Consider the following 27,821-nt stretch of genomic DNA (forward strand, 5'->3'; position numbering starts at 1 on the left):
AGGAAGAGTAGCTGCTGCCAATGAGAATCCCTAATGAATACAAATATTGACGACGTCCGTCCTAGCTCGCTCATTAATGTCTTCATCGAAATATTGCCTCTTATTCGCTCATCGTCCCCTTATGCCATAGTTTGTACATCTCAATCGTCAGTAGAAACCACATTGGTTTAAGCTAGTATCAGCCATATCAGCTGTTTTTTTAAGGCAGTAAATTAGGCTGAATGAATTGTTTTGCTGCTAGGCAAGGCTCAGCTAATAGTCAGGTGTAGCAGTGGTAAGGATTCACTGAAAAGCAAGCTCCGGTTTTTGGACTTTATATAGGCCCTAACAGTTTGTGGGCATCGTTTGTCACCGTTATGGTGCAATTCATGTGTTGTGTAGTGGCTTTGCTGGCATGAATGTACTTTTTTTTGTTAATTTGCCCCACCAAGAAATGCATGATAAAATCGTCACTGCACGCTGCATGAGGCAAATAGTTGTCACACCAGATACCGACTGATTTTCTGATCCACGGGGGCTACCTTTTCTTCTAAGGTATCATGTGAAATCCATAGATTAGGGCCTAATGAATTGATTTATTTCCTTTTATGAACTGTGACTCGGCAAAATCTTTGAAATTGTTGCATGTTGCGTTTATATTTTTGTTCAGTATAGTTACGATTTGTACAAAAACGTTTACCTGACCGGTAGTTTAGAGGGTAGAGTAGGAAACTATGGAACATGCAGGTAGTTGACGAGTAATTCACCGTTTTCCGGCATAATTTGTTGAAAGCGCCAATGCCTTCTGAAAGCCTCGTTTTCCAACCCTTTTTCCCATCAATACTAAACACCGGAAACAATAATCACCGCAATTTGACCCCTGTGCAAGTAGCACGAAGATGGACAAATCGGAGTAATGTAAATAAATCAGATATGTTCCTATTGGTGTTCTGATGCATGGTAGAGGCGGGCGTACACTTCGGACCCTCCTTTCCGCTGTGCGCGAGGGAGGGGAGAAAGGCGAGGAGGTTTTCGCGGCCTGCGGTGTGGTTCTATTTCGGAAATCAGTAGTTATCGCTTCATTCTGAACCTACGGATGTTTTACACGGACCTAAATTCAATTTGAAGCGGCGGGTGCTCTAAACGGTTTGCATATTGGTTAAATATAAATGCTAATATGTTCTTTACATGTGTTTACCCAACTAGCTAGCTACATGGGGATGGGTAACGTTATCAGAGATTGTGGATGTGAGACAGCCAGGATAGGTTACTAGCTACTGTAGTAACTAGCTTGGTCAGTTGACTAACCATTTGTTAAAGCATTGTTGGACATTGCAACTCTCCATCACTGACAATGACCATGTCTCTTTAATCATCAATACTCGATAATAAAATGACGTCAAGATTTAGCCTAGATGAGTCTTCTGGAATGATCCAAATAAGACTCACGTGGGAGGCCTGTTTGTGCTGTTATCTCGGCGGCTGGTTTGAATGGAGGGTTACCTGGCTGATTGTTTATTGTAGAGTGGGAGCAGACAGAGGGGGCATGTGTGGAGATAGACTGTGTGATGATAGTAATAAGTGATAACATGTCTTAACCTCCTAGAAAAAAACTTCCAACCAATCATGTATTGCCAATCACCACAGGACTTATTCTCAAGTTTGAATACTCATACTGTTCAACAGGTATCTCAATTATTTTCCTTCAGTGGTATTTGTGCTTATTTGCTCTTTATGAAAGCTCATTATATTCCAGGCACCATCATAATGTCTTTGACATCATTCATACTGTTGACCAGTAGCACTGACTGCTGCTGTGATTCTGTAGGTGCATGAAGCTCTTGAATAAAGCTCTTGAAAAGCCTCACCGGACTGAAGGGAAGTCAGAAAGAAGACCAGGAAGAGAACAGGAAATTTTAGCAAGTGGAGATGGCCTACTCTAACTACAGCACACTGAACAGGGCTCAGCTCACCTTCGAGTATCTGCACACCAACTCGTAAGTACCGCCTGGGGTAAATACATAACATAGCTACACACTCCACAAAATCACACTCATGCTACACATCACATGGAGGTCACAAATTGCCATAGGGCAGTGCTCAACTCACAGTGGGAATTCTGTTTTGGGGTGAAAAAATACATCACATGAAAGTGTTTTTCCAATGTACACATTGTAAGAGGAGAGGAATGCCATTGTGTCTAGCAAGTGATAATGATCTACAGATTGGCCACACTATGGAGCAGGATATTTCATGCCTTGGACACTGACTGTCACAAACATGAGTGACTAAAATTGTGCCTTCAGATGTTTCACAAAAGATGGTTGAATAGACTACATAAAAATAAACAATGCTAAAAAGCCTTTTTACAGCAAAATATTGCTGCATCATATGGTTGAAAGACCTTTGTGATCAAAACACGGAGGAGTAGAAAGTCAAATGGTTGCTAATGGTACCTACATAACCAAGTCATTGATGAATCCAGCTGATACAGGACAGCTGTCCACTGTGTCTGAAATGTTGTTACTTCCCTGAAAACAATGCATGAACAACTACTGTTGGACAGTTAAGGGCTCAGAAGGCCAGTGGTATGAGTGATATCTGGACAGGAAAGATGCGCTTTGGACTAGGGCCAAGATGAGATGAGAAGGAGAGACTAACACCATCAAATAGCACAACATAAATAGTTGCTGCAACTTGTAGATCAACACACTCCCCCCTCAAGTCGTGAAGTTATGTCACTGGAGGCTTGAACATATAAAGCCCTGTTAACATAAAATGGCTATCAATCATACTGCCTGACTATGTAGGACTCATGACATCACCAGAGAACAACTGTTCATGTTTGATGATGATGCAGGCAATGAGAGAATTTCATTTGAGGAAGCGTAACACCCCTGCCCCTCAACACACATACTGTACTTCATGTGCTGTCGAACTCTGGCAACACATAATCAACACCACATTCATGGGTTTTCAGAGCAAGCAATAATATCCCCACGTGTATTTTATTTATGTTCTCACGTTTGGAGAGGATAGCGATTATAACCCGTATAGCAGGTATAACGAGGTTAGCCTCCTAAAGCCTCTTCTACATTATGCCCATGGTTATACTTCCTTGACTCTTCCCCTCGCCTATGGCAATTCCTCTCAAACAACAAAATGAAAGGATGTGATACCTTCACTGGAATAAATTAATGAGACAGCCGAAAGATGAAGGATACAAACTACATTCAAACCTGAATTGTTAATCCCTGTTGGCCGACTGAGTCAAAGCCTTGGCATTATTTCTGGGAGCTAGCATGTGTCTTCAGGTCTCAAGCAAGGTTACTCAGTTTATCAGAACACCATTGGTACACAAGCACATTAACATGGGACTCCGGTAGAGAATCTCAAAGAAAAACCCAAATCCACGGAAAAGTATAAACGTTATCCGTGGGACGTCCCAACTCTTGATGTCACCCCATTTGAAGTTAAACATTTAAACGGTTTAGGGTAGGGATGTTCCAAGGATCCCGGATAGCACTAACCATTATGCCATCCGTCAACATTGACCAATGATTCGGCCACACCCCATAACTCACACGATGTTACCCAACCCCCGGCCGGATGATCTCACAGGGCCCAAACCCCATGTTAAGCACACGGATGTTTACACTGACTTGCAATTGTGCTTGCTCACATGTACTCTCCTTACCTCAGCAAGCGTTTTGGAAATTTAGCTTTTTAAGGACCAGAACTGTAGTTTGATTGGCTGGTTATTTGTTTCCAGGACAACCCATGAGTTCCTGTTTGGAGCTCTGGCTGAGCTGGTGGACAACTCCAGGTACCAACGATGCATTTATCTCTGTTGTTATCCACAATTCTCTGCTTTTCTATCTCTACCCATCCAAAATGTTTGTACGTATGTGGGACATCATCTGTAGGTGTTAGTCAATCACAAGGGGTCAATTGCAGCGAAACAATAGTGAACTGATCCAGGATTAAACCTGTGGGATTTGTACAAGTGTTATTATTCACTGTATTCTGAAATTAAAGGTAAACGCCTAGGAACCATATCTAACCACACTGGTTTTTATCTGTCACCTGGTTGTCACCTGCCAATCATCTCCTACAGGGATGCCAATGCCACCCGGATTGACATCTACACAGGTACACACATGCATACACACAAATATATTGGTTCTCATACACAGGTACATAGACACAAATCTACATACACTGAACAAAAATAAAAGCGCAACATGTAAAGTGTTGGTCCCATGTTTCATGAGCTGAAATAAAAGATCCCAGAAATGTTCCATATGCACAAACTTGTTTCTCTCAAATTTTGTGCACACATTTGTTTACATTCCTGTTAGTGAGCATTTCTCCTTTGCCAAGATAATCTAGCCACCTGACAGGTGTGGCATATCAAGAAGCTGATTAAACTGCATGATCATTACACAGGTAGTGGGGACAATAAAAGGCCATTCTAAAATGTGCAGTTTTGGCACACAACGCAATGCCACAGATGTCTACAGTTTTGAGGGAGTGCAATTAACATGCCGACTGCAGGAATGAATGTTAATTTCTCTACCATAAGCCGCCTCCAATGTCCTTTTAGAGAATTTGGCAGTATGTCCAACCGGCCTTTAAACCGCAGACCCCATGTATGGCGTTGTGTGGGCGAGTGGTTTGAGGATGTCAATGTTTTGAACAGACTGCCCCATAGTGGTTATGGTATGAGCAGACATAAGCTACGGACAACAAACACAACTGCATTTTATCGATGGCAATTTGAATGCACAGAAGTATCGTGATGAGATCCTGAGGCCCATTTCTTTTAAGGTACAGTATCTGTTACTAACAGATGCATATCTGTAATTCCCAGTCATGGGAAATCCATAGATTAGTGCCTAATGAATGTATTTACATTTACTTGTTTCATCATATGAAATATAACTCAGATAATCTTGGAAATTGTTGCATGTTGCCTTTTATATTTTTTGTTCAGTGTTTATATACGGAAACATTACATTCCTCACCTATAACCCCTCTGACAATACTATACATACCACACATTGCCTATCATCAATCTAGAATACCTGGAGTGCCAATGATTACCTGACTACGGATTTTAATTATAAGCTACACCCAGACTTTGACTAGTTCTCATTTTAGAAAGTATAGTTTCCGCTATTGAAAAAGCCATTATGTCAGGACTAGTTCTGTGTGTTGGGCTCTCTCTCCCCCTCTTGTAATCTAACCTGTGCGTGGCTTTCGATGTCATCCACCTCCTATTCTAACCTGTGTCTAAACTCGCTTCTCCTCATGGCCAACAGAGAAGAAACAAGACTTGCGTGGAGGCTACATGCTATGTTTCTTAGACGACGGCACAGGAATGGACCCCAGTGAGTTCCACTCAAAATATAATGACTAGAGTAGACATGTACAGTAATCGAGTTGATCCATATCTATTTATAAGCTATAGTAAATACCATAGTAAGCAACAGTCAACCATATATGACGGTTATATTTCCCTCTTATCTCTCTCACAGACGAGGCGACCCATGTGATCCAATTTGGGAAGTCCAGTAAGCGTACACCAGATTCCACTCACATTGGCCAGTACGGGAATGGACTCAAATCGTAGGAAACTCTTTATAATCTTCCCTCACAATCAAAAAAGTCAATTTTGCAGACATTTTCATTCAAAGAAACTTACTGTACATACATTTATAGTGTTTTTATGTGAAGCCCGCTGTAATTGAATCTGCTACCTTGGGGTTGCTAGCACCAAGCTCTCACCAAGTGAGCCAAATCATTTGTGTGTGTTTTCTCTAGGGGTTCCATGCGTATTGGGAAAGATTTTATTTTGTTTACCAAGAAGGACAACACACTGTCCTGCCTGTTCCTGTCTAGAACATTCCATGAGGAGGAGGGGCTTGATGAGGTGAGGGGTCAGCTACAGCAGGCACTCTTCCATCCAGCAGACCCAGTGATGTCACACATCAAGTTTCTTAAAAAAATAGTGTATTTATTTTGTGAATCTTGTAAGCCTTCGACTTTCTGAAAGAGGGTTTACTGACCATGTCCAGCTATTTGAAATGACACTGCATCATCATAACATCACCTCTTGGGAAGTGTGACTGTGTGTAGCTTAAGGTTGTCTGTCTCCCCCGTCAGGTGATTGTACCCCTGCCCACCTGGGAACTGCTGACCAGACAGCCAATCACAGGCGACCCTGAGAAGTTTGCCATAGAGACGGAGCTCATCTACAAATACTCTCCTTTTAAAAACGAACAGCAGCTGATGGAACAGTTCAACAAGATAGAGGGCAGCAGCGGTGAGACGTGTGGCTGTATATGGGTGTCGTGAGTTGGCGTGTGTGTGTGTCAGACTGTATGTGTAGTTGATCATCTATAATCCTAACCGTGTGTCTGTAGGTACTTTGGTGATCATCTATAACCTGAAGTTGATGGACACCAGAGAGCCAGAGCTGGATGTGGAGACAGACCACCAGGATATCCTGATGGCTGGAACCCCCTCAGAGGGAGTGTAAGTATGGTGTGTGATAAGAGGTCTTCACAGGTCCAAAAAGTTGGACTCATTCCGAAATGGACCTGGGACTTTCCCACCCGGACACGATATGCATAAATACATTTTTAAGCTACTTTATTAACCGGAACTGATAAAGCGGGAGAGAAGGGAGAGAGCGGTCAAGATGCCGCTCTAGCAGACGGGGGAGGGGCCGTACTGTGAAATGGGGAGGAGGGAGGGAGAGATGAGAGACGGCAACCAACCAAGCCGGCTCCTGCTATAGTAAACTTTGCGACCATAGCTAGTTTATTTATCATCAAATATCATTACGTAGCACCTGTCTTGATTGCATCAAACCGGGAGAAGCAAGTCAAGCTAACTAAAATTAGTTCGGTAAGTTAATTGAGGCTGTAGTGCATGCACTTTCTCATCCTACAGTTACAAATAACAACAACTCCATTCAGAATATTAAGAAGAGCCTACCTCTTGGTCATTGTAGCTAGCCTATTCTTCTCCTTTAACTTTTAATTCCGTCATTTTAATTCCATTTTCCATTGATTAGATATCTCCTAACTTTTGCCACACACTGAGGCTCTATGACTGTAGCCTATTGCCGCTTTGATAATTTATGATTGGCCAACAACAACAGCAAGCTACACGTGCCACACATGAAAAGCAAGAGCAGCAGCATAAATTATAAAATGTCTCTTTCTCCTGCAGTAGTTTCCTTTGGATCTGTATAGGCCCTTTTGGACAAGTCAGTTAAAATTACACATACCCGAGACCCATAACAATCAGATCCTACTCAGACCCGTGACATTTAGGATTCTGGATCCAGACCACTCTGGTCCTGGATTGGGTATTGGGATACAGGTGGATCCCTGAAGACCTCTTGTGTTTTTGTGGAAGTATTTTTCAAATAAAATATTTAAGGGCTTTTCTGTGTCACATCACCGGAAAACTACCTAGGACTTTGTGTTTATGTTGATTGCATCACTTCCCTCATACAGGAAGCCAGAGCGTCGGTCGTTCCGAGCATATGCTGCTGTCCTCTACATCGACCCCAGGATGAGGATCTTCATACAGGGACACAAAGTCAGGACCAAGAGACTGTCCTGCTGCCTCTACAAACCCAGGTTAATATATATATATAACACACACACACAGTTGAAGTCGGAAGTTTACATACACCTTAGCCAAATACATTTAAACACAGTTTATCACAATTCCTGACATTTGACTGTTTTTTTTTTATCCTGTTTTAGGTCAGTTAGGATCACCACTTTATTTTAAGAATTTGAAATGTCAAAATAATAGTAGAGAATAATTTATTTCAGCTTTTATTTCTTTCATCACATTCCCAGTGGGTCAGAGGTTTACATACACTCAATTAGTATTTGGTAGCATTGAATTTAAATTGTTTAACTTGGGTCAAACATTACGGGTAGCCTTCCACAAGCTTCCCACAATAAGTTGGGTGAATTTTGGCCCATTCCTACTGACAGAGCTGGTGTAACTGAGTCAGGTTTGTAGGCCTCCTTGCTCGCACATTATTTTTAAGTTCTGCCCACAAATGTTCTATAGAATTGAGGTCAGGGCTTTGTGATGGCCACTCCAATACCTTGACTTTGTTGTCCTTAAGCCATTTTGCCACAACTTTGGAAGTATGTTTGTGGTCGTTGTCCATTTGGAAGACCCATTTGCGACCAGGCTTTAACTTCCTGACTGATGTCTTGAGATGATGCTTCAATATCACATAATTTTCCATCCTCATGAAGCCATCTATTTTGTGAAGTGCACCAGTCCCTCCTGCAGCAAAGCACCCCCACAACATGATGCTGCCACCGCCGCCCTTCACGGTTGGGATGGTGATCTTCGGCTTACAAGCCTCCTTTTTCCTCCTAACATAATGATGGTCATTATGGCCAAACAATTCTATTTTTGTTTCATCAGACCAGAGACATTTCTCCAAAAAGGACAACCTTTGTCCCCATGTGCAGTTGCAAACTGTAGTCTGACTTTTTTATGGCTGTTGTGGAGCAGTGGCTTCTTCCTTGCTGAGCGGCCTTCCAGGTTATGTCGATATAGGACTAGTTTTACTGTGGATATAGATACTTTTGTACCTGTTTCCTCCAGCATCTTCACAAGGTCCTTTGCTGTTGTTCTGGGATTGATTTGCACTTTTTGCACCAAAGCACATTCATATCTAGGAGACGGAACGCTTCTCTTTCCTGAGCGATATGACGGCTATGTGGTCCCATGGTGTTTATACTTGTGTACTATTGTTTGTACAGATGAACGTGGTACCTTCATGCGTTTGGAAATTGCTCACAAGGATGAACCAGATTTGTGGAGGTCTACAATTTTTTTTCTGAAGTCTTTGCTGATTTCTTTTGATTTTCCCATGATGTCAAGCAAAGAGGCACTGAGTTTGAAGGTAGGCCTTGAAATACATCCACAGGTACACCCCCAATTGACTCAAATTATGTCAATTAGCCTATCAGAAGCTTCTGAAGCCATAACATAATTTTCTGTAATTTTCCAAGCTGTTTAAAGGCACAGTCAACTTAGTGTATGTAAACTTCTGACCCACTGGAATTGTGATACAGTGAAATAATCTGTCTGTAAACAATTGTTGGAAAAATTACTTGTCATGCACAAAGTAGATGTCCTATCCGACTTGCCAAAACTATAGTTTGTTAACAAGAAATGTGTGGAGTGTTTAATGACTCCAACCTAAGTGTATGTAAACTTCTGACTTCAATTGTATATGTATTACACACACATACACACACAGTACCAGTCAAAAGGGTTTTTATTTTTACTATTTTCTACAATGTAGAATTATAGTGAAAAAAAACTATGAAATAACACATATGGAATCATGTAGTAACCAAAAGTGTTTAACAAATCAAAATATATTTTAGATTCTTCAAAGTAGCCACCCTTTGCCTTGATGACAGCTTTGCACATTTTTGACATTCTCTCAACCAGCTTCATGAGGTAGTCACCTGGAATGCATTTCAATTAACAGGTGTGCCTTGTTAAAAGTTCATTTGTGGAATTTCTTTCCTTCTTAATGCATTTGAGCCAATCAGTTGTGTCGTGACAAGGTAGGGGTGGAATACAGAAGATAGCCCTATTTGGTAAAAGACCAAGTCCATATTGTGGCAAGAACAGCTCAAATAAGCAAAGAGAAACGACAGTCCTTTGTAACTTTAAGACATGAAGGTCAGTCAATACGGAAAATTTCAAGAACTTTATAAGTTTCTTCAAGTGCAGTCTCAAAAACTATCAAGCGCTATATTGAAACTGGCTCTCATGAGGACCGCCACAGGAATGGAAAACCCAAAGTTACCTCTGCTCCAGAGGATAAGTTCATTAGAGTTTCCAGTCTCAGAAATTGCAGCCCAAATAAATGCTTCAGAGTTCTCAAAATCAACTGTTTAGAGGAGACTGTATGAATCAGGCCTTCGTGGGGTGAATTGCTGCGAAGAAACCACAACTAAAGGACACCAATAAGAAGAAGAGACTTGCTTTGGCCAAGAAACACGAGCAATGGACAATAGACCGGTGGAAATTTGTCATTTGGTCTGGAGTCCAAATTGGAGATTTTTGGTTCCAACCGCCGTGTCTTTGTGAGACGCGGTGTGGGTGAACGGATGATCTCTGCATGTGTATTTCCCACCGTAAAACATGGAGGAGGAGGTGGTGTGATGGAGTGGGTTGCTTTGCTGATTTATTTAGAATTCAAGGCACACAACCAATATGGCTACCACAGCATTCTGCAGCGATACATCATCTAGTTTGAGCTTAGTGGGACAACCATTTGTTTTTCAACAGGACAATGACCCAACACACCTCCAGGCTGTGTAAGGGCTATTTGACCAAGAAGGAGAGTGATGGAGTGCTGCATCAGATAACCTGGCCTCCACAACCCCCTGACCTCAATCAATCGAGGACAACCGTCTTCCTCGTTTGCAACACCCTACCGAGTTCCAAACGTCAGCACAAGAACTGTTAGTTGAGAACTTAATAATGTTCTCAACCATTCCCGATCAGCCACACACAAGCCTAAGATGACCATGCGCAATGCCAAGCGTCAGCTGGAGTGGTGTAAAGCTCGCAAACCATTGGACTCTGGAGCAGTGGAAACATGTTCTCTGGAGTGATGAATCACGCTTCACCATCTGGTAGTGTGACTGACAAATTTGGGTTTGGGGATGCCAGGAGAACGCTACTTACCATGGTTCAGGCTAGGCCCCTTAGTGTTAGTGAAGGGAAATCTTAACGCTACAGCATACAATGACATTCTAGACTGTTCTGTGCTTCCAACTTTGTGGCAACAGTTTGGGGAAGGCCCTTCGATCGGTGTGGCAGAACTTGACTGGCCTGCACAGAGCCCTAAATCGGCCCCATCGAACACCTTTGGGATTAATTTTGGACACCGACTGCGAGCCAGGCTTAATCATCTCACATTAGTGCCCGACCTCACTAATGCTCTTGTGGCTGAATGGAAGCAATTTCCCGCAACAATGTTCCACCATCTAGTGTTCATGCCCTTGATTTTGGAATGATATGTTCGACGAGCATGTGTCCACATACTTTTGAGAGAGAGCGAGATCTCTAGGCAGGAATCTCTAAATCCTGTTTGTCTATTCAGCTAAGTGTGGGTCTTTCTGTTTCAGGGTATATAAATACACATCAACTCGATTCAAAACCCGCGCTGAGCAGGAAGTAAAAAAGGCTGATCACCTCGCTAAGTTAGGTGAGTTTCCCATATCCACGCATGTGCGCACACACGCACACAGATCACCTGGCCAAGATAGGCAAGGTACACACACACAGAGAGAACCAGGTCTGCCTTTAGAACCTACTACCCCCACTGACTGTGTGTGTGTGTGTGTGTGTGTGTGTGTGTGTGTGTGTGTGTGTGTGTGTGTGTGTGTGTGTGTGTGTGTGTGTGTGTGTGTGTGTGTGTGTGTGTGTGTGTGTGTGTGTGTGTGTGTGTGTGTGTGTGTGACAGCTGAAGAGAAGGCTCGGGAGGCGGAGAGCAAAAGTCTGTCTCTGGAGACCAAACTGGGAGACGACATGTCTAGAGAATCACGGGTAAGAACCAACATACACACACCACTCTGCAAGATGAACAATATCTTGACCCAATAGTCTGACTCCTCACCTCCCTTATTCAAATCACCCTCTCTCTGTCTCCTCCAGGTCATATTGCGTAAGGCCCAGGAGGGTGCCATGATGCTTCGCCGAGAGGCAGAAGTGAAGAAGAAGATTCAGGAGTCCAAACAGAAGTCAGTCAAAATATTAAACTTTATAAACAAACGAAAGTTATGGAAAACTATAGAACTTTAACACTTCTTTCTCCCTCCCCCAGAGCGTTGAAGGACCCGAAGGAGCTGAGTTTTATCTTTGGGGTGAACATTGAGCAGAGAGACCTGGATGGGATGTTTGTCTATAACTGCTCTCGCCTCATCAAGATGTATGAGAAGACTGGACCTCAGCTGGAGGGAGGAATGTGAGTAACACACAGTCCTTTCTTATTGACTATCGTCTGTGACCAGTGTGATGACCAGAAATGCTTTCTAATGGTGTGTGTGTGTGTGTGTGTGTGTGTGCGCGCGCGCAGGGCGTGTGGGGGTGTTGTGGGGGTAGTAGATGTCCCATACCTGGTTTTGGAGCCCACTCACAACAAGCAGGACTTTGCGGACGCTAAAGAATACAGACACCTTCTGAGAGCCATGGGAGAACACCTAGCCCAGTACTGGAAGGACAGCAACATAGGTAACACACTTAACGTACACGGTGCCTTCAGAAAGTATTCATACTTCTTGACTTATTCCCCTTTTTGTTGTGTTACAGCCTGAATTCAAAATGGATTTTTTTTTTTTGTCACCCGTCTACACACAATACCCCATAATGTCAAGGTGAAACATGTTTTTAGACAGTTTTGCAAATGTATTGAAAATTAAATACAGAAATCTAATTTACATAAGTATTCACAAACCTGAGTCAATGCATGTTAGAATCACCTTTGGCAGCGATTACAACTAGATCTTTCTGGATAAGTCTCTTAAGAGCTTTGCACACCTGGATTGTTCAATATGTGCACATTATTCTTTCAACATGTTCAAGTCTTGCCATAGATTTTCAAGCCAATTTAAGCAAACTTTAATGAGGACACTCAGGAAGATTCAATGTCGTCTTGTATTCAGAACAAAAAGTGAATTGCTTTGCCACAATTTTTGCAGTATTACTTTAGTACCTTGTTGCAAACAGGATGCATGTTTTAGAATATTTTATTCTGTACAGGCTTCCTTCTTTTCACTGACAATTTAGGTTAGTATTGTGGAGTAACTTCAATGTTGTTGATCCATCCTCTGTTTTCTCCTATCACAACCTTTCGTCTCTGTAACTGCTTTAAGTCACCATTGAATTGGCCTCATCTCCGGCAACAGAGTTAGGAAGGACGCTTATATCTTTGTTGTAACTGGGTGTATTGATACACCATTCAAAGTGTAATTAATAACTTCACTATGCTCATTTGGATATTCAATGTCTATTTTCTTTGTGGGTTTTTACCCATCTACCAATAGGTGCCCTACTTTGCAAGGCATTGGAAAACTTCCTTGGTCTTTGTGGTTAAATCTGTATTTGAAATTCAAGTGACTGCTCGACTGAGGGTCCTTACAATTATCTGTATGTGTGGGGTACAGAGATATGGTAGTCATTTAAAAATAAGGTTGAACAGCGCCTTTACAGAGAGAGCAGTCTCAGTTGTGACTAGTCCTGAAACCTGACTGATTTGGATCAAGAAGGTCATTCAGTGAGTCCATGCAACTTCTGACTTGTTAAGCACATTTTTACTCCTGAACTTATTTGTGCTTGCCTTAACAAAGGGGTTGAAGTCATTTCAGCTTTTCATTTTTTATTAATTTGTAAAAAATAAAAATAATTCCACTTTGACATTATGGGGTATTGTGTGTAGGCTAGTGGGAAAAAAATGTAAATGTAATAAATTTTAAATTAACAAAACAAAATGTGGGAAATGTTGAGGACTGTGAATACTTTCTGAAGGCACTGTACATAACCATAATAGTGGTTAATCAGAGATGAATTACGCTTCAGGGTAACAATACATTATAGTAATTCTAGCATTAGAACGTTGACATTCTCTGCCTTTCAATAGTATACAACTGACATTGTAAGTTAACTGCTTGATATTGTTTTCAAAGCGTTCATAAGAGTACAGTCAAAACCGTTCACCCCTACTTAAGTGGATCCTACCATGCCCCTCTCCCGATGTCTAGGATGCAACATTAGCGTTTGTATGGTCTGTGCAGAGAGGAGAGAACAGGGACACATATGACAGGACAGAAGAGTGAGCGCTAAAATTATTATGATAGTGGAGAATGCAGGCAGATTGTTTGGTAGGCTAAATAAACGAAGCGTGGAAAAACAATAACTATTTAATCAGGTGAATAGCTCTAGTTAGAGACACACTACTGTTCATGAGCATAGTTGGGTCATTCTATAAATTAAGGGGCCAATGTGTGACATCCCGGGTCAGAATTTCAAAATGGTTAAATAAAAATGTAATATAATACAATGGGTTCTGACAATAATAATAACCAATAATGAAATCATTATCCTTAAACTCTTCAAGCAAGTGTGTGTGAACTAGACATCACATTCTTGCTTCCTCTGTCCTTGATTCCTCCAATCCTTGCTTCTCCTTGAAAGTGCATTGGAGCCCGAGGGGAAGAACCTTCCCTCCTCTCCCCCAATGTGCTTGGGGGCCTTATCATTCAATGGGTTTTGATGAGGAGAGCGGATGCAATGACTCAAGGAAATGCAATTCAGATTCTCCTAAGGACAGAGGAAGCAAGTATTTGACAGCTATTAGGTATTTTTGACAGTACCAGACTGACTGACTGACTGACTGACTGACTGACTGACTGACTGACTGACTGACTGACTGACTGACTGACTGACTGACTGACTGACTGACTGACTGACTGACTGACTGACTGTGCTGACAATAGGTATTTTTGACAGTACCACTGACTGACTGACTGCCTGTGTCCAGTCCAGAAACAACCCCTAGCCCCTACTGTCCAGAGTATAGACACTTGTGGATAGGCTTGGTTGAATTTTGGCAGTATTGCTTGCACCTGTCCAATTCTCTGAGATCTCCACAGTGTCTAGGGGTAGGAGCTAGGGGTTGTGTCTGGACAGGACCCTACAACCCTCCAGGTGTGGGGTGGACCTACAGCACTACACTTGAGGCATTGGTTGGATGTTTCATTCCATTGCTATATACACACAGATTTTCACAGGTGTAAGCTGAACACACCCGCGACACCCTACCAGGCTGATCAGACATGTCTGGGTAGCTGGAGACCTGCTGGAAACACTGAAAGGATATATTTACATATGTACTATTCACACCCTTGCTTCATTCCAGCTAGTTAGTCAGTGGTTGCACATCTAACTATAGCTAGAGCATATCTCTAGTCTAGCAATAGATACGGTTGTTTTTGCTGTATAGCACCATTTAATATGATTACCCATGGTAGCTAGGTTATATCAGTCAGCTAACCATTTACAGTAACAGCAGTTTATTAATAAGTCAATACACACAGTCATATGCAGAAATTGAGAACTCTTACCTTATATTGGCACTGTGGAACGGTACGGGAAGCTATTTATGAATAGATAATAGATGTATAGAAGGGTGACCTGCTTTGAAAGGACATGAAGTGTTGGCTGTGCACTTGACCAGGCATTACACATTTAACCCCTACCCACTTTTGAACATTGAAATAAAACTTTTTGGTTTTATATGCAAAAACAAATAAACAGGCTGTTTACACATTCCCGTTTACTCTGTTTTAACTTGGAAAGCAAACGATCAAAACGTACACGGACCGTAATCTTACCTCAGAGATCTTGATTTAATGTTGTCCACAAAGCAGGCTTATTATCTTGATCGCTGTAACAGACACCAAAATGTTCTTTCAATTCTCCAGTTCCTCCGCACTTCGGGTGTTGTTAAATGACGTGCAGTATCACACAAGCTCTTTATTCACCTGTGAAAACAGTCATTCAGAAAATCCTTTCCTGAATCAGCTGATGTTGCTCAATAATGTCCCCACGTAACTGAACAGCTAGACATCAAGGGTGCATCAAACAACTATTATGCATAATTATTTTAGAACCCTGTTAATGACATATCAATATTTGTTTTATTAATCATTAAAGTTAGTCTTTCTGTTTTAAAGTATTGGATTTTGCAATCACATACTTTATTTTGGATTTGTATTCCCATAAACTGTTTTCACACTGTAACATAGGGAGATACGGAATGTTAGGTTACAGTACACTTCCTACGAGTCCGACGGCAATATCCAGGAATTTCACAGGATCAAGGTCAATGTGTAATTCAATTGTTAAATGCTTAGTATATGTTATAACAATAAACTATCATAAATGTAAAGAAAGAAAGATAGTGTTTTATGTCACCCAATGTTTGTATGACAAAGGGTTTAAACAGGTTTGATTCAACTAATGAATTATATTGAATGTAGTGGTGTTCCTCCGCTATTTCTTAACGGGGGGACAAATTGCAAATGATTATTCATGAATTTGTAACAGCTGCAAACAGTTGTCCACTACAAGAAATGCTCACTGGTACCCTCGTTTATAGAAAGACCCAGTTATGCGGTTGTATCGTTTCTGCGACATCCCTAGTCCAAATGACTGGAATGTTTCTGCTTTCCCTCTTTTAGCTCAGAAGGGCATAGTGAAGTTCTGGGATGAGTTTGGGTACCTGTCTGCCAGCTGGTCCTCGCTCCCCTCGCCAGAGCAGAGGTACAAGAGACGCCGCGCCATGGAGATACCCCTCACCATACAGTGTGGTGAGTTGTACACTCACAGAGACACTGCTCACTCTTAACGTGTTGAGTCACACACGAACAAATGCAAACAAACTAGCTGTGATGTTATTCTTTCTCCCTCTATCTGTAGATAAGTGTCTGAAGTGGAGGACTCTGCCATTCCAGATGGATGCGGTGGATAAACGTTACCCGGACAGCTGGGTGTGTCTGATGAACCCTGACAGCACTCAGGACAGGTAGACACACACACCGACACACACACACCTGCAGAGACACCAAATATATCACCAATATCTTATTTGTGTGTGTGTGTGTGTTGTAGGTGTGACGCGCCGGAGCAAAAACAGAACCTTCCATGTGGGGTTCTGAAGAAGGACAGGCAGACAGCCGAGGACAAACAGAAAGATCTGACAGAGAAGATTAGACAGCAGCAGGAGAAACTAGATACTCTGCAGAAAACCAGCACCATCAGATCAGCAGCAGATGTGAAGAAGTTACCTCTGGACGTCAGCATGAGACCCATAAATGAGAGTTCCTCCCAGGTACCCACACACACAGACATACATATACTCACCTTTTACTGGTAAACACACACTACAGGTCTGTCACCCACACAGTCACACATACTCCCCCTCTACAGGTAAACACAAACACTACAGTCATGTATTTATTTATTTATATATATATATTCACTGTTTATTTAGCCAGGTAGGCAAGTTGAAAACAAGTTCTCATTTACAACTGTGACCTGGCCAAGAATAAAGCAAAGCAGTTCCACACTTACAACAACACAGATTTACACATGGAATAAACAAAACATATAGTCAATAATACAGTTGAAGAAAATCTATATACAGTGTGTGTAAATGAGGTAAGAAAAGGGAGGTAAAGGCAATAAATAGGCCATGGTGGTGAAGTAATTACAATATATCAATTAGACACTGATTAATGTGCAGAAGATTAATGTGCAAGTAGAGACACGGGTGCAAAGGAGCAAGATAAATAAATACAGTATGGGGATGAAGTAGTTGGATGGGCTGTTTACAGATGGGCTATGTACAGGTGCAATGATCTGTGAGCTGCTCAGATAGCTGGTGCTTAAAGCTACTGAGGAAGGTAAGTCTCCAGCTTCAGTGATTTTTGCCGTTCATTCCAGTCATTGGCAGCAGAGAACTGGAAGGAAAGGCAACCAAATGAGGAATTGGCTTTGGGGGTGGCTAAAGAGATATACCTGCTGGAGCGCGTGCTACGGGTGGATGCTGCTATGGTGACCAGTGAGCTGATAAGGCGGGGCCTTACCTATCAGAGACTTGTAGATGACCTGGAGCCAGTGGGTTTGGTGACGAGTATGAAACGAGGGCCAGCCAACGAGAGGGTACAGGTCGCAGTGGTGGGTAGTATATGGGGCTTTGTTGACAAAACGGATGGGACTGTGATGGACTGCATCCAATTTGTTGAGTAGAGTGTTAGGGGCTATTTTGTGAATGACATCGCCAAAGTCGAGGATCGGTAGGATGGTCAGTTTTACAAGGGTATGTTTGGCAACATGAGTGGATGCTTTGTTGCGAAATAGGAAGACGATTCTAGAATTAATTTTGGATTGGAGATGCTTAATGTGAGTCTGGAAGGAGAGTTTAGTCTTTTTTATTTTTTATTATATTATATTTTTGCATTTTCCTATTAAGAACATTCAAAAAAAAGTGAAAAGATATTAGACAACGATAGGACAAAGTGACAGTAAAAGACAAACGTAACAAAAATAAATTATAGTTATATAAACAAACATACAATAATAAAAAATTTAACATTTAAAATAAATAAAATAACGAGACATTGGATCACCTGCCGTCGGCTACATATTATACATTATGTGTGAAACATTATGTGAGGATTATATATAGATTCAATCAATGTGATGTGGGGGGAGATTCTCCATATAGTCAAAAGGTTGCCAAATTCTGTAAAATGTCTTTAACTTATTCCTCAAGCAGTAAGTGATTTTCTCCAAAGGGATACAACTATTAACTTCCACATTGCAACTGGCAGGGAGGAATCCAATACATTTCTTGGCAATCGCTAGCAATATTTCTGTTAGCTTTATAGTATGGCTTTGCCTATGATTGGTGTTAGTAAAGTTACCCAGTAGACAGACCTCCGGGTCTAAAGGGAATGCAACCCCGTGAATTGAGGATATGGTATCGCATACCCCCTGCCAGAAACCATGTAGTTTTGAACACTGCCAAGTGGAATGGAGGAATGAAGATACGGTTAGTTGAAAATGTACAAATCAATTAAAGTGACCGGGAGATACCAGCAGTTCAATCCGGCCGGATAAGAGAAAACAAACTGCATTTTATCCCCCAGAGAGACCGTCCTGGCTCAGACTCAGACGTTGCTCAGTTCTTTGAGAAAAGTGTGCACTTCTCCCGGTGTGTTGAAGAGATGGCTTCGGCCTTTGTACTGAACTTTCATCCGCGCAGGGTGGATGAGGTAGCCGGTGATCTTCTCCTTCAGTGCTTTGGCGGCAGGTCTGAACTGCTTGCAGCGTCTGGCGAGGTCCGCGCTCATATCCGGGAAAAGGCTGACCCTCCTCCCATCGATGGCGATGTCCCCTTTGGCTCTTGCGAGTTGAAGTATCTTCTCTCTGTCTTGGAAACGGAGGAACCTGATCAGGACGGCTCGTGGGGGCTCATCTGGCCGGGGTTTCGGCGCTGATGTTCTGTGGGCGCGTTCGATTTCCAGCGGCTTGGTGAAGTTTGTTATGCCTAGGACCTCCGGGATCCATTGATTGAAGAAACAGACCGGGTCACGGCCCTCGCTGTCCTCTTTCAATCCCACCACACAGATATTACTACGTCTACTCTGGTTCTCCATCTGATCTACTTTGTTTTTAATATATAATAATAATAATATATGCCATTTAGCAGACGCTTTTATCCAAAGCGACTTACAGTCATGTGTGCATACATTCTACGTATGGGTGGTCCCGGGGATCAAACCCACTACCCTGGCGTTACAAGCGCCATGCTCTACCAACTGAGCTACAGGTAGGCATTGTCCTTTTGCAGTTGTGTCAAGACCTGGTCATGTCTAGCGATGGTATCTTCAACTGTGCTAATGCGCAGCTCTGCCTCAGTCGTTCTCAAAAGGAGATCATTCATGGAGGATTTCAGGTCGTCAATGGAAGAATTGAGTTCAGCCGATTTCTTATCGATTTTCAGAGAAAGACCTCTGTTACCATCCTGAATTTCCCGGAGGAGAGTAGCCAGCATGTCGGCAGGCTCGCAAGAGGCTAATCTTGCTAGCTGTAGCGTTATCGTTATCTTGGGAATCAACGACGTTTTGGTCGTCCTTCTTGCCTCTCGGTCGGAGGCTCTTTATCAGCCGATGTTAGAATATTTATCAGCCGATGTTAGAATATTGTTTCAACGTTGTTATTTAGGTAAAAATAGAATAACTTTGAAGAGCTCGGTTTGTCAACGTCTGCTCAGCTCCGCGGCATCACGTGTCTCGAGAGTTTACAGTCTAACCAGACACAGAGGTGTTTGTAGTTGTCCACATGTTCTAAATCAGAACCGTCCAGAGTAGTGATGCTGGGCGGGCAGGTGTGGGCAGCGATCAGTTGAAGGTCATGCAATTAGTTTAACTTGCATTTAAGAACAGTTGGAGGCCAAGGAAGGAGTATGGCATTGAAGCTCGTCTGGAGGTTAGTTAACACAGTGTCCAAAGAAGGGCCAGAAGTATACAGAATTGTGTCGTCTGCGTAGAGGTGGATCAGAGAATCACCAGCAGCAAGAGCGACATCATTGATGTATACAGAGAAGGGAGTCGGCCCGAGAATTGAACCCTGTGGCACCCCCATAGAGACTGACAGAGGTCCGGACAACAGGCCCTCCGATTTGACATTCTGAACTCTGTCAGAGAAATATTTGGTGAACCAGGTGAGGCAGAGAAATCAAGGCTGTTTAGTCTGCCGATAAGAATGTGGTGATTAACAGAGTCGAAAGCCTTGGCCAGGTCGATGAATACGGCTGCACAGTAATGTCTCTTATCGATGGCGGTTATGATATCGTTTAGGACCTTGAGCGTGGCTGCGGTGCACCCATGACCAGCTCTGAAACCAATTTGCATAGCATAGAAGGTACGTTGGGATTTGAAATGGTCGGTAATATGTTTGTTAACTTGGCTTTCAAAGACCTTAGAAAGGCAGGTTAGGATAGATATAGGTCTGTAGCAGTTTGGGTCTAGAGTGTCTCCTCCTTTGAAGAGGGGGATGACCGCGGCAGTTTTCCAATCTTTGGGAATCCCCGACGATACGAAAGAGGTTGAACAGGCTAGTAATAGGGGTTGCAACAATTTCGGCAAACAATTTTAGAAAGGGAGGGTCCAGATTCATACAGACATACTTACCTTCTACCCCAGGAATCATCAACTAGATTCAGCCGCAGGCTGATTTTCTTTTCTTGAGCTGATGGTCAAGGGGCCGGAACATAATTAGAAATAATTAGTCTGCTAATTGACCGCCGGAAGCCCAAACATAATAATTTCAAACCGTACATTTTATATATGATCACATATACACTACATGGCAGTCTGTGTTCCAATTCATCCCAAAGGTGTTCGATGGGGTTGAGGTCAGGACTCTGTGCATGCCAGCCAAGTTCTTTCACACCAATCTCGACAACCCTTTTCTATATGGACCTTGCTTTGTGCACGGGGGCAGATCTTATGCTGAAACAGGAAAGGGTCTTCCCCAAACTGTTGCCACAAAGGTGGAAGCAAAGAATCATCTAGAATGTCATTGTATGCTATGGCATTAAGATTTCCCTTCACTGGAACTAAAGGGCCTAGCCAAACTAGGAAAAGCAGCCCCAGGCCATTCCTCCTCCACCGAACTTTACAGTTGGCACTATGCATTGGAGCAGGTAGCTTTCTCCTGGCATCCACCAAACTCATATTAGTCTGTCTGACTGCCAGATGGTGAAGCGTAATTCATCACTCTAGAGAGCATGTTTCCACTGCTCCACAGTCCAATGGAGACGAGCTTTACACCACTCTAGTCGACGCTTGGCATTGTGCATGATGATCTTAGGCTTGTGTGCAGCTGCTTGTTGAAAGGTGGTATCCTATGACAGTGCTACGTTGAAAGTCACTGAGCTGTTCAGTAAGGCCATTCTACTGCCAATGTTTGTCTATGGAGATTGCATGGCTGTGTGGTTGAAATAGCTGAATCCACTAATTTGAAGTTGTGTCCACATACTTTTGGCCATGTAGTGTATCTATTATCCATGGAAATACTTGAAATTAAAATAACTTGGAGCTGATTTTTCTGGTGCTTTTATAGTGTTCTGTAAAAGCACCAATATTCTTAACTCAGAAAACTTGGGTGACCAAATCTGGAATTCGGGCTGCCAGTTGGGGAACCCTGCTCTACCGGTTACACACACACACACACACACACACACACACACACACACACACACACACACACACACACACACGGTCTCCCTGATTATCTGAATATAATGTGTCTCCTGCTTTTCTCTGTCTCTTAGGGAACCAGGTCGTCAGAGCGTGTGTCACGCCCTCGCTCCCCTCCTCTCCCCGCCCTCCTCAAGAACGCCCCCAGCCAGCCCCCAGCCCTCAACCGCAAACCCACATATTCCCCTCGACCGACCACCCGGCCTGCTGCCCCTCCCCCGGCACCCAGAGTTGACCAATCCAGAGCTGGAGCGAAGCAGTCACCCGCTCCAGCAAAGCCCGCCCCCAAAACTCCAGCCAAAGTCCCCGCCAAACCCACCCCTTCAAGCCGTACCTCACGGGTTAGTGTGTTGTGTTTTAAGCTGTCCTTTATCAAATCTTATGGTATATGTTAATGGTTGAAGCAGATATTTACATGATAGCTGTTCATATCTATGGTCCCTTAGCAGTAGCAGTAATATCTATGGTGTTTCTACAGACTCCAGCCAAATTGTCTCCTGGCAAAGCAACCACACCTGCTAGTAGCCAGCGCAAGAAAGTGATGGAGCAGGAGGAGAGTGAAGAGGAGGAGGAGGAGGAGGAAAAAGAGGAGGAAGATGAGGACGACAGCGAGGATGACAGTGAGCAGGAGGAGCCTCAGCCCAAGAAATCCAAGATGGTAACTGCAGTGGGGAATCGTGGGAAAGCTGTTGAGAAAGCTCCACTCAAACGGGGAAAAGTGACAGAGGTACAGTCTCACTCAATCGCTCTCTCACACACACTGCTCACTATCACGCTATCACGCTGTCAATCTATAGCATATTTCTATACAACATATCACACAGACAGAGGGAAGTACTGAATTTGTTAGAGGGAACGGAGAAAAGGGAAAAGGTGATGTTTGGAGGAAGAGGATAGGTAGAAAGATGTTCGGTACAGAGAGGGGGATAGCTCTTTTTGAGGAAGAAACAGACAATGGTTCTTTTGAAAGAGGAGAGGGGATGCATGAAGAACAAGAGACACGTGGAACGGTCCAGAAGTCAGGCCACTGTACTGTTGACACAGATGTCATCGAACCCTGCAGGTCCATACCCCCCCACCCAGCACCAAACCCCCGCCACCTGAGAAGAGGAGAGCTATCATAGCAACACGGCTGCCCCCCGCAACACCACCCCTGGCTAAACCCATCCCCACCCCCCCTAGAGCCAAGGTACCCATCTGCCACAGAGAAAGAGGCTACACTTGCCTTCTCTACTCATAATGGAATCGGCCCTATCCTTATCTCTTAACTCTAATCATAATATAATGGATCATACCCTTCTCTTACAATTGTACACTAAATGGAATGGGTCCTATCTGTCTCCTAACTCTAATCATAATATAATGGGTCCTGTTTGTCTCCTAACCCTACTCTAAATGGAATGGGTCCTATCCTTGTCTCCTAACTACTCTAAATAGAATTGGTCCTATCCTTGTCTCCTAACTCTACTCTAAATAGAATGGGTCCTGTCTGTCTCCTAACTCTACTCTAAATAGAATATGTCCTATCCTTGTCTCCTAACCCTACTCTAAATAGAATGGGTCCTGTCTGTCTCGTAACTCTACTCTAAATGGAATTGGTTGTATTCTGCTCTCCTGCTCTTTTCTCACAGTTCAATAACACACCGCTCTTCCTGGTATTTCCTTACACACACTTACTGTTAGTTTGAACATTGTGGTTTCTGTGTGTGTGTTTTCAGGTGACAGACAGTACAGAGAACGAGGACCCAGAATATGATCTGAAGAATGCTCAGAAAGGTGATTTATTCAATTCTTGATGATAGTTCCAGCCATACATTTTGATTGGCCAAGAAGATTTCCGATTAGCAACAGGTCCACACGGGAAAGTGACCGTTTCACAGAATATCACGGACGCAATCTTTCCCCATTGAAAGCAGTTCAGACAAGCCTGAATTCAGTTTCAGGACAATGCTTCATAAAACTTCTATGTGTTGTCTCCTGTAGATAAGGGTCTGTTGGTGGAGGTGCGTGTGAATAAGGAATGGTTCACAGGCAAAGTTGTTGCTGTGGAAACCAGTAAGCAGAGCATTCGCTGGAAGGTGAAGTTTGACTACGTCCCCAGATCCACCCCCAAGGACCGATGGTAGGCGCACCAACTCACTATGTGGGTGCTCTGTTCTCTTACGTTTTATGTATGTGTCATTTCCAAATGTTTATTTGTGTATTGATTTGATGACTTAGTGTTCTCAGGAGTTTTGGGGTGTTATTATGATGGTTAGGCAGTGAGTAGGTGAGGTTGTTTTTGGTTTATCATTTATTGTTGTTGTTATTAGGGTTTTCAAAGGCAGTGAGGAGGTGAGGTTGATGCGACCGCCCTCTCCCCTCTCCCAGACCCCTGACACACAGCAAGGGGAGGGGACTGAGAAAGGACCCCCCCATGGAACCTGACACCACCCAACCAGGAACCAGTCGAGAGGTGACTGACAACCTGGTCACCATGATGAGGTAACTATGATCACCCGATGCTCTGTCATTGAGTCATAATTGTTGGATTTTGGCCTCTAATTCCCTTTTTTCAAAGGAGATGTCATAGCTATAATTGTTGGTGTGTGTGATCTCTTCAGGACAGTGCTGCGTTATTTCTTCCCTCCTGATTTCCGGATCCCGAAGGAAGATGTCAACAGCATGACTGCAGAGGAGCTAGTGGCCTTCCCTATGGTGAGACTGACCCTGAACTTCTGACCTCTAACCAATGTCTTCTAGAGACCTACCCTGGAGTCTAGCCTGCTGCAGGCATTGTAGACAGTCATATCATTGTAATTCATACCAGAGCAATGTCTGTGTATGTGTCTGACCATTGTGACCTGTGTGCATGTGTTTCTGCAGAAAGAGTATTTCCAGCAGTATGAGCTGGGTCTCCAGTCTTTGTGTAACTCGTACCAGAGCAGAGCTGATGCCAGAGCCAAAGCTGTGGAGGAAAAGAGTAGCAGCGCTGAGACCAAACTCAGGGAGGCAGACGAAAAGCTACAGAAACTACGAACCAACATTGTACAACTGCTGCAGAAAGTACAGGAGGTAAGACACACACACACAAACATCGAAGCTTTGCTACAGAAAAGATACGAGGTAACACACACACTGAATGCTAATGTCTCTCCTTCCCTTCTGCAGGACATTGACATAAACACAGACGATGAACTGGATGCCTACATAGAAGACCTGCTGACCAAGGGGGACTAGAGAGGAGGTCTCTCCACCCGGTGCCTGACTCAGACAGCACCACTACATCTGATTCTCAGAACTCTGGTCCGTCCGGCCTTCCCAATGTGTATTGTAGCTCCTCTACAGACGCCCTTTACCCATAACTCCCTCCATGAGGCCTGCTTGCCCCGCTCTACACAGTCTACTCCGTCTTCTGATAGATCTGCAGATGGAGGAGAGAAGAGGCAGCTGCTGCCTGAACTGGTGCTGTTGCTGTTTGGTCCCTGAGTTTGTTTTTATAAAACTGCAGTATATGTTTTTCTGTTTCTCTTTCTGTTCCTATTTAGTAAGCATTAGCATGTTCTCATAATGGACATGTATTTTTATTTAGTCCTTTTATATATCAACAATGTATGTTATATACAAGATATGTTAAGCTACTGTAGGTTAAGCCAACCAGTCCTGATTGACTGTAGAACTGAACTGTCATCAATCTGTAGGTGGTAATCAGATTCTGCGCACACACACACGCCAGTCTGAGTAGGGCACCAAGCATCCCCGATCAAAGTTCCTATGATGTAGATGACAGGCGTTTCTGTGATTTCAGAAGACTGTCTGTATTCTCCATATTGATCTGTGATCGGGTGGAGAGAGATTAAATTAATCATAAACCAATAATCTGATAACGTCCTGACCTCTAATCCTGACCCACAACCCCTTTATTACCACCAGTCAGTCAGATGCAAATCCAGTTCCATTGAATCCCGTATTTGATGTTAGCTGCAATCACTCTGGTCAAGCCTTTTAAAGCATGTTAAAGCATTAAGTTTCAGCCATTTGTCCCAGTGTTGATAAATCAAATCAGTGTTGCCTAGTGGCTTTCAACCTACTTTCTCCTACCCTCTCTCCCATCCTACCCTCCTCTCCCCATCCTACCCTCCTCTCTCCTACCCTCCTCTCTCCCCATCCTACCCTCTCTCCCTTCCATCCTTTCTCTCACCCTTCCCTCCTCTCTCCCACCCTTCCCTCCTCTCTCCCCATCCTCTCTCCCCATCCTTCCCTCCTCCTCTCCCCACCCTGTCCTCCTCTCTCTCTCCCCACCCTGTCCTCCTCTCTCTCCCCTCACTATCCTATTCTGACAGTGTAGTCGTCAGATTTACCAGCCAGCTTATTGAGGGTGTTTGGTTCTCCCAACGCCCTCAAGACTGAAGTACTTACTGGGTTTTATCAGTACGACTATCTATAACGTTTCCTCAGTACAACCGTATTATGTCCCAATTGTTTCCTCTTGCCATTGTGACCCAACGGTTCACTGTTTTCATTTAGTTCTCAGTTATTATCTGGATTCTGAGTTTATAGTTCTTTGTTCATATTATTCAGTGGTCATGTTTCTTCTAATAAGTATTTTTAACATGTGAAAGGAAACATTTTATTAAAAGGTGAATGTTATTTTGTCTGGTGTGTCCTCATTGAGGGGGAAAATGCAGTATTTGTTACCTCTATATGGAGAAATAATCCATTTGGTTCCCAAACAACTACACAAAGGCATATTTATAAGTAATCAAATTTATTTGTCACATACACATTGTTAGCAGATGTTAATGCGAGTGTAGCGAAATGCTTGTGCTTCTAGTTCCGACAATGCAGTAATAACCAACGAGTAATCTAACCTAAAAATTCCAAAACTACTACCTTATACACACAAGTGTAAAGGGATAAAGAATATGTACATAAAGATATATGAATGAGTGATGGTACAGAACTGCAGAGGCAAGATACAGTAGATGGTATCGAGTACAGTATATACAGTGGGGCAAAAAAGTATTTAGTCAGCCACCAATTGTGCAAGTTCTCCCACTTAAAAATATGAGAGGCTTGTAATTTTCATCATAGGTACACTTCAACTATGACAGACAAAATGAGAAAAAAATCCAGAAAATCACATTGTAATTAATTTATTTGCAAACTGGTGGAAAATAAGTATTTGGTCACCTACAAACAAGCAAGATTTCTGGCTCTCACAGACCTGTAACTTCTTTAAGAGGCTCCTCTGTCCTCCACTCGTTACCTGTATTAATGGCACCTGTTTGAACTTGTTTTCAGTATAAAAGACACCTGTTCACAACCTCAAACAGTCACACTCCAAACTCCACTATGGCCAAGACCAAAGAGCTGTCAAAGGACACCAGAAACAAAACTGTAGACCTGCACCATGCTGGGAAGACTGAATCTGCAATAGGTAAGCAGCTTGGTTTGAAGAAATCAACTGTGGGAGCAATTATTAGGAAATGGAAGACATACAAGACCACTGATAATCTCCCTCGATCTGGGGCTCCATGCAGGATCTCACCCTGTGGGGTCAAAATGATCACAAGAACGGTGAGCAAAAATCCCAGAACCACACGGGGGGACCTAGTGAATGACCTGCAGAGAGCTGGGACCAAAGTAACAAAGCCTACCATCAGTAACACACTACGCCGCCAGGGACTCAAATCCTGCAGTGCCAGACGTGTCCCCCTGCTTAAGCCAGTACATGTCCAGGCCCATCTGAAGTTTCCTAGAGAGCATTTGGATGATCCATTAGAAGATTGGGAGAATGCCATATGGTCAGATGAAACCAAAATATAACTTTTTTGTAAAAACTCAACTCGTCGTGTTTGGAGGACAAAGAATGCTGAGTTGCATGCAAAGAACACCATACCTACTGTGAAGCATGGGGGTGGAAACATCATGCTTTGGGGCTGTTTTTCT

General features: G+C 43.1%; 1 protein-coding gene across 1 annotated transcript; it reads left to right on the forward strand.

The window, feature by feature from the left end:
* The first annotated feature begins 966 nt into the window (after positions 1–966).
* LOC124036389 (ATPase MORC2-like) lies at positions 967–26,519 on the forward strand. The gene is given in 29 exon segments (XM_046350917.1): positions 967–1,125; positions 1,586–1,665; positions 1,808–1,976; positions 3,752–3,805; positions 4,097–4,131; positions 5,304–5,372; positions 5,520–5,610; positions 5,806–5,914; positions 6,148–6,307; positions 6,408–6,519; positions 7,512–7,637; positions 11,190–11,269; positions 11,528–11,610; positions 11,719–11,804; positions 11,888–12,028; positions 12,140–12,294; positions 16,302–16,430; positions 16,540–16,645; positions 16,732–16,951; positions 21,965–22,231; positions 22,369–22,617; positions 22,954–23,079; positions 23,609–23,666; positions 23,874–24,012; positions 24,203–24,304; positions 24,306–24,374; positions 24,494–24,587; positions 24,756–24,944; positions 25,041–26,519. Coding segments are annotated over 27 exon segments (3,186 nt in total). The 5' UTR covers positions 967–1,125; positions 1,586–1,665; positions 1,808–1,908; the 3' UTR covers positions 25,110–26,519.
* The last annotated feature ends 1,302 nt before the right edge of the window (positions 26,520–27,821 follow it).

The sequence above is a fragment of the Oncorhynchus gorbuscha genome, linkage group LG05, assembly GCF_021184085.1.
Source record: "Oncorhynchus gorbuscha isolate QuinsamMale2020 ecotype Even-year linkage group LG05, OgorEven_v1.0, whole genome shotgun sequence".
Taxonomy (NCBI): Eukaryota; Metazoa; Chordata; class Actinopteri; order Salmoniformes; family Salmonidae; genus Oncorhynchus; species Oncorhynchus gorbuscha.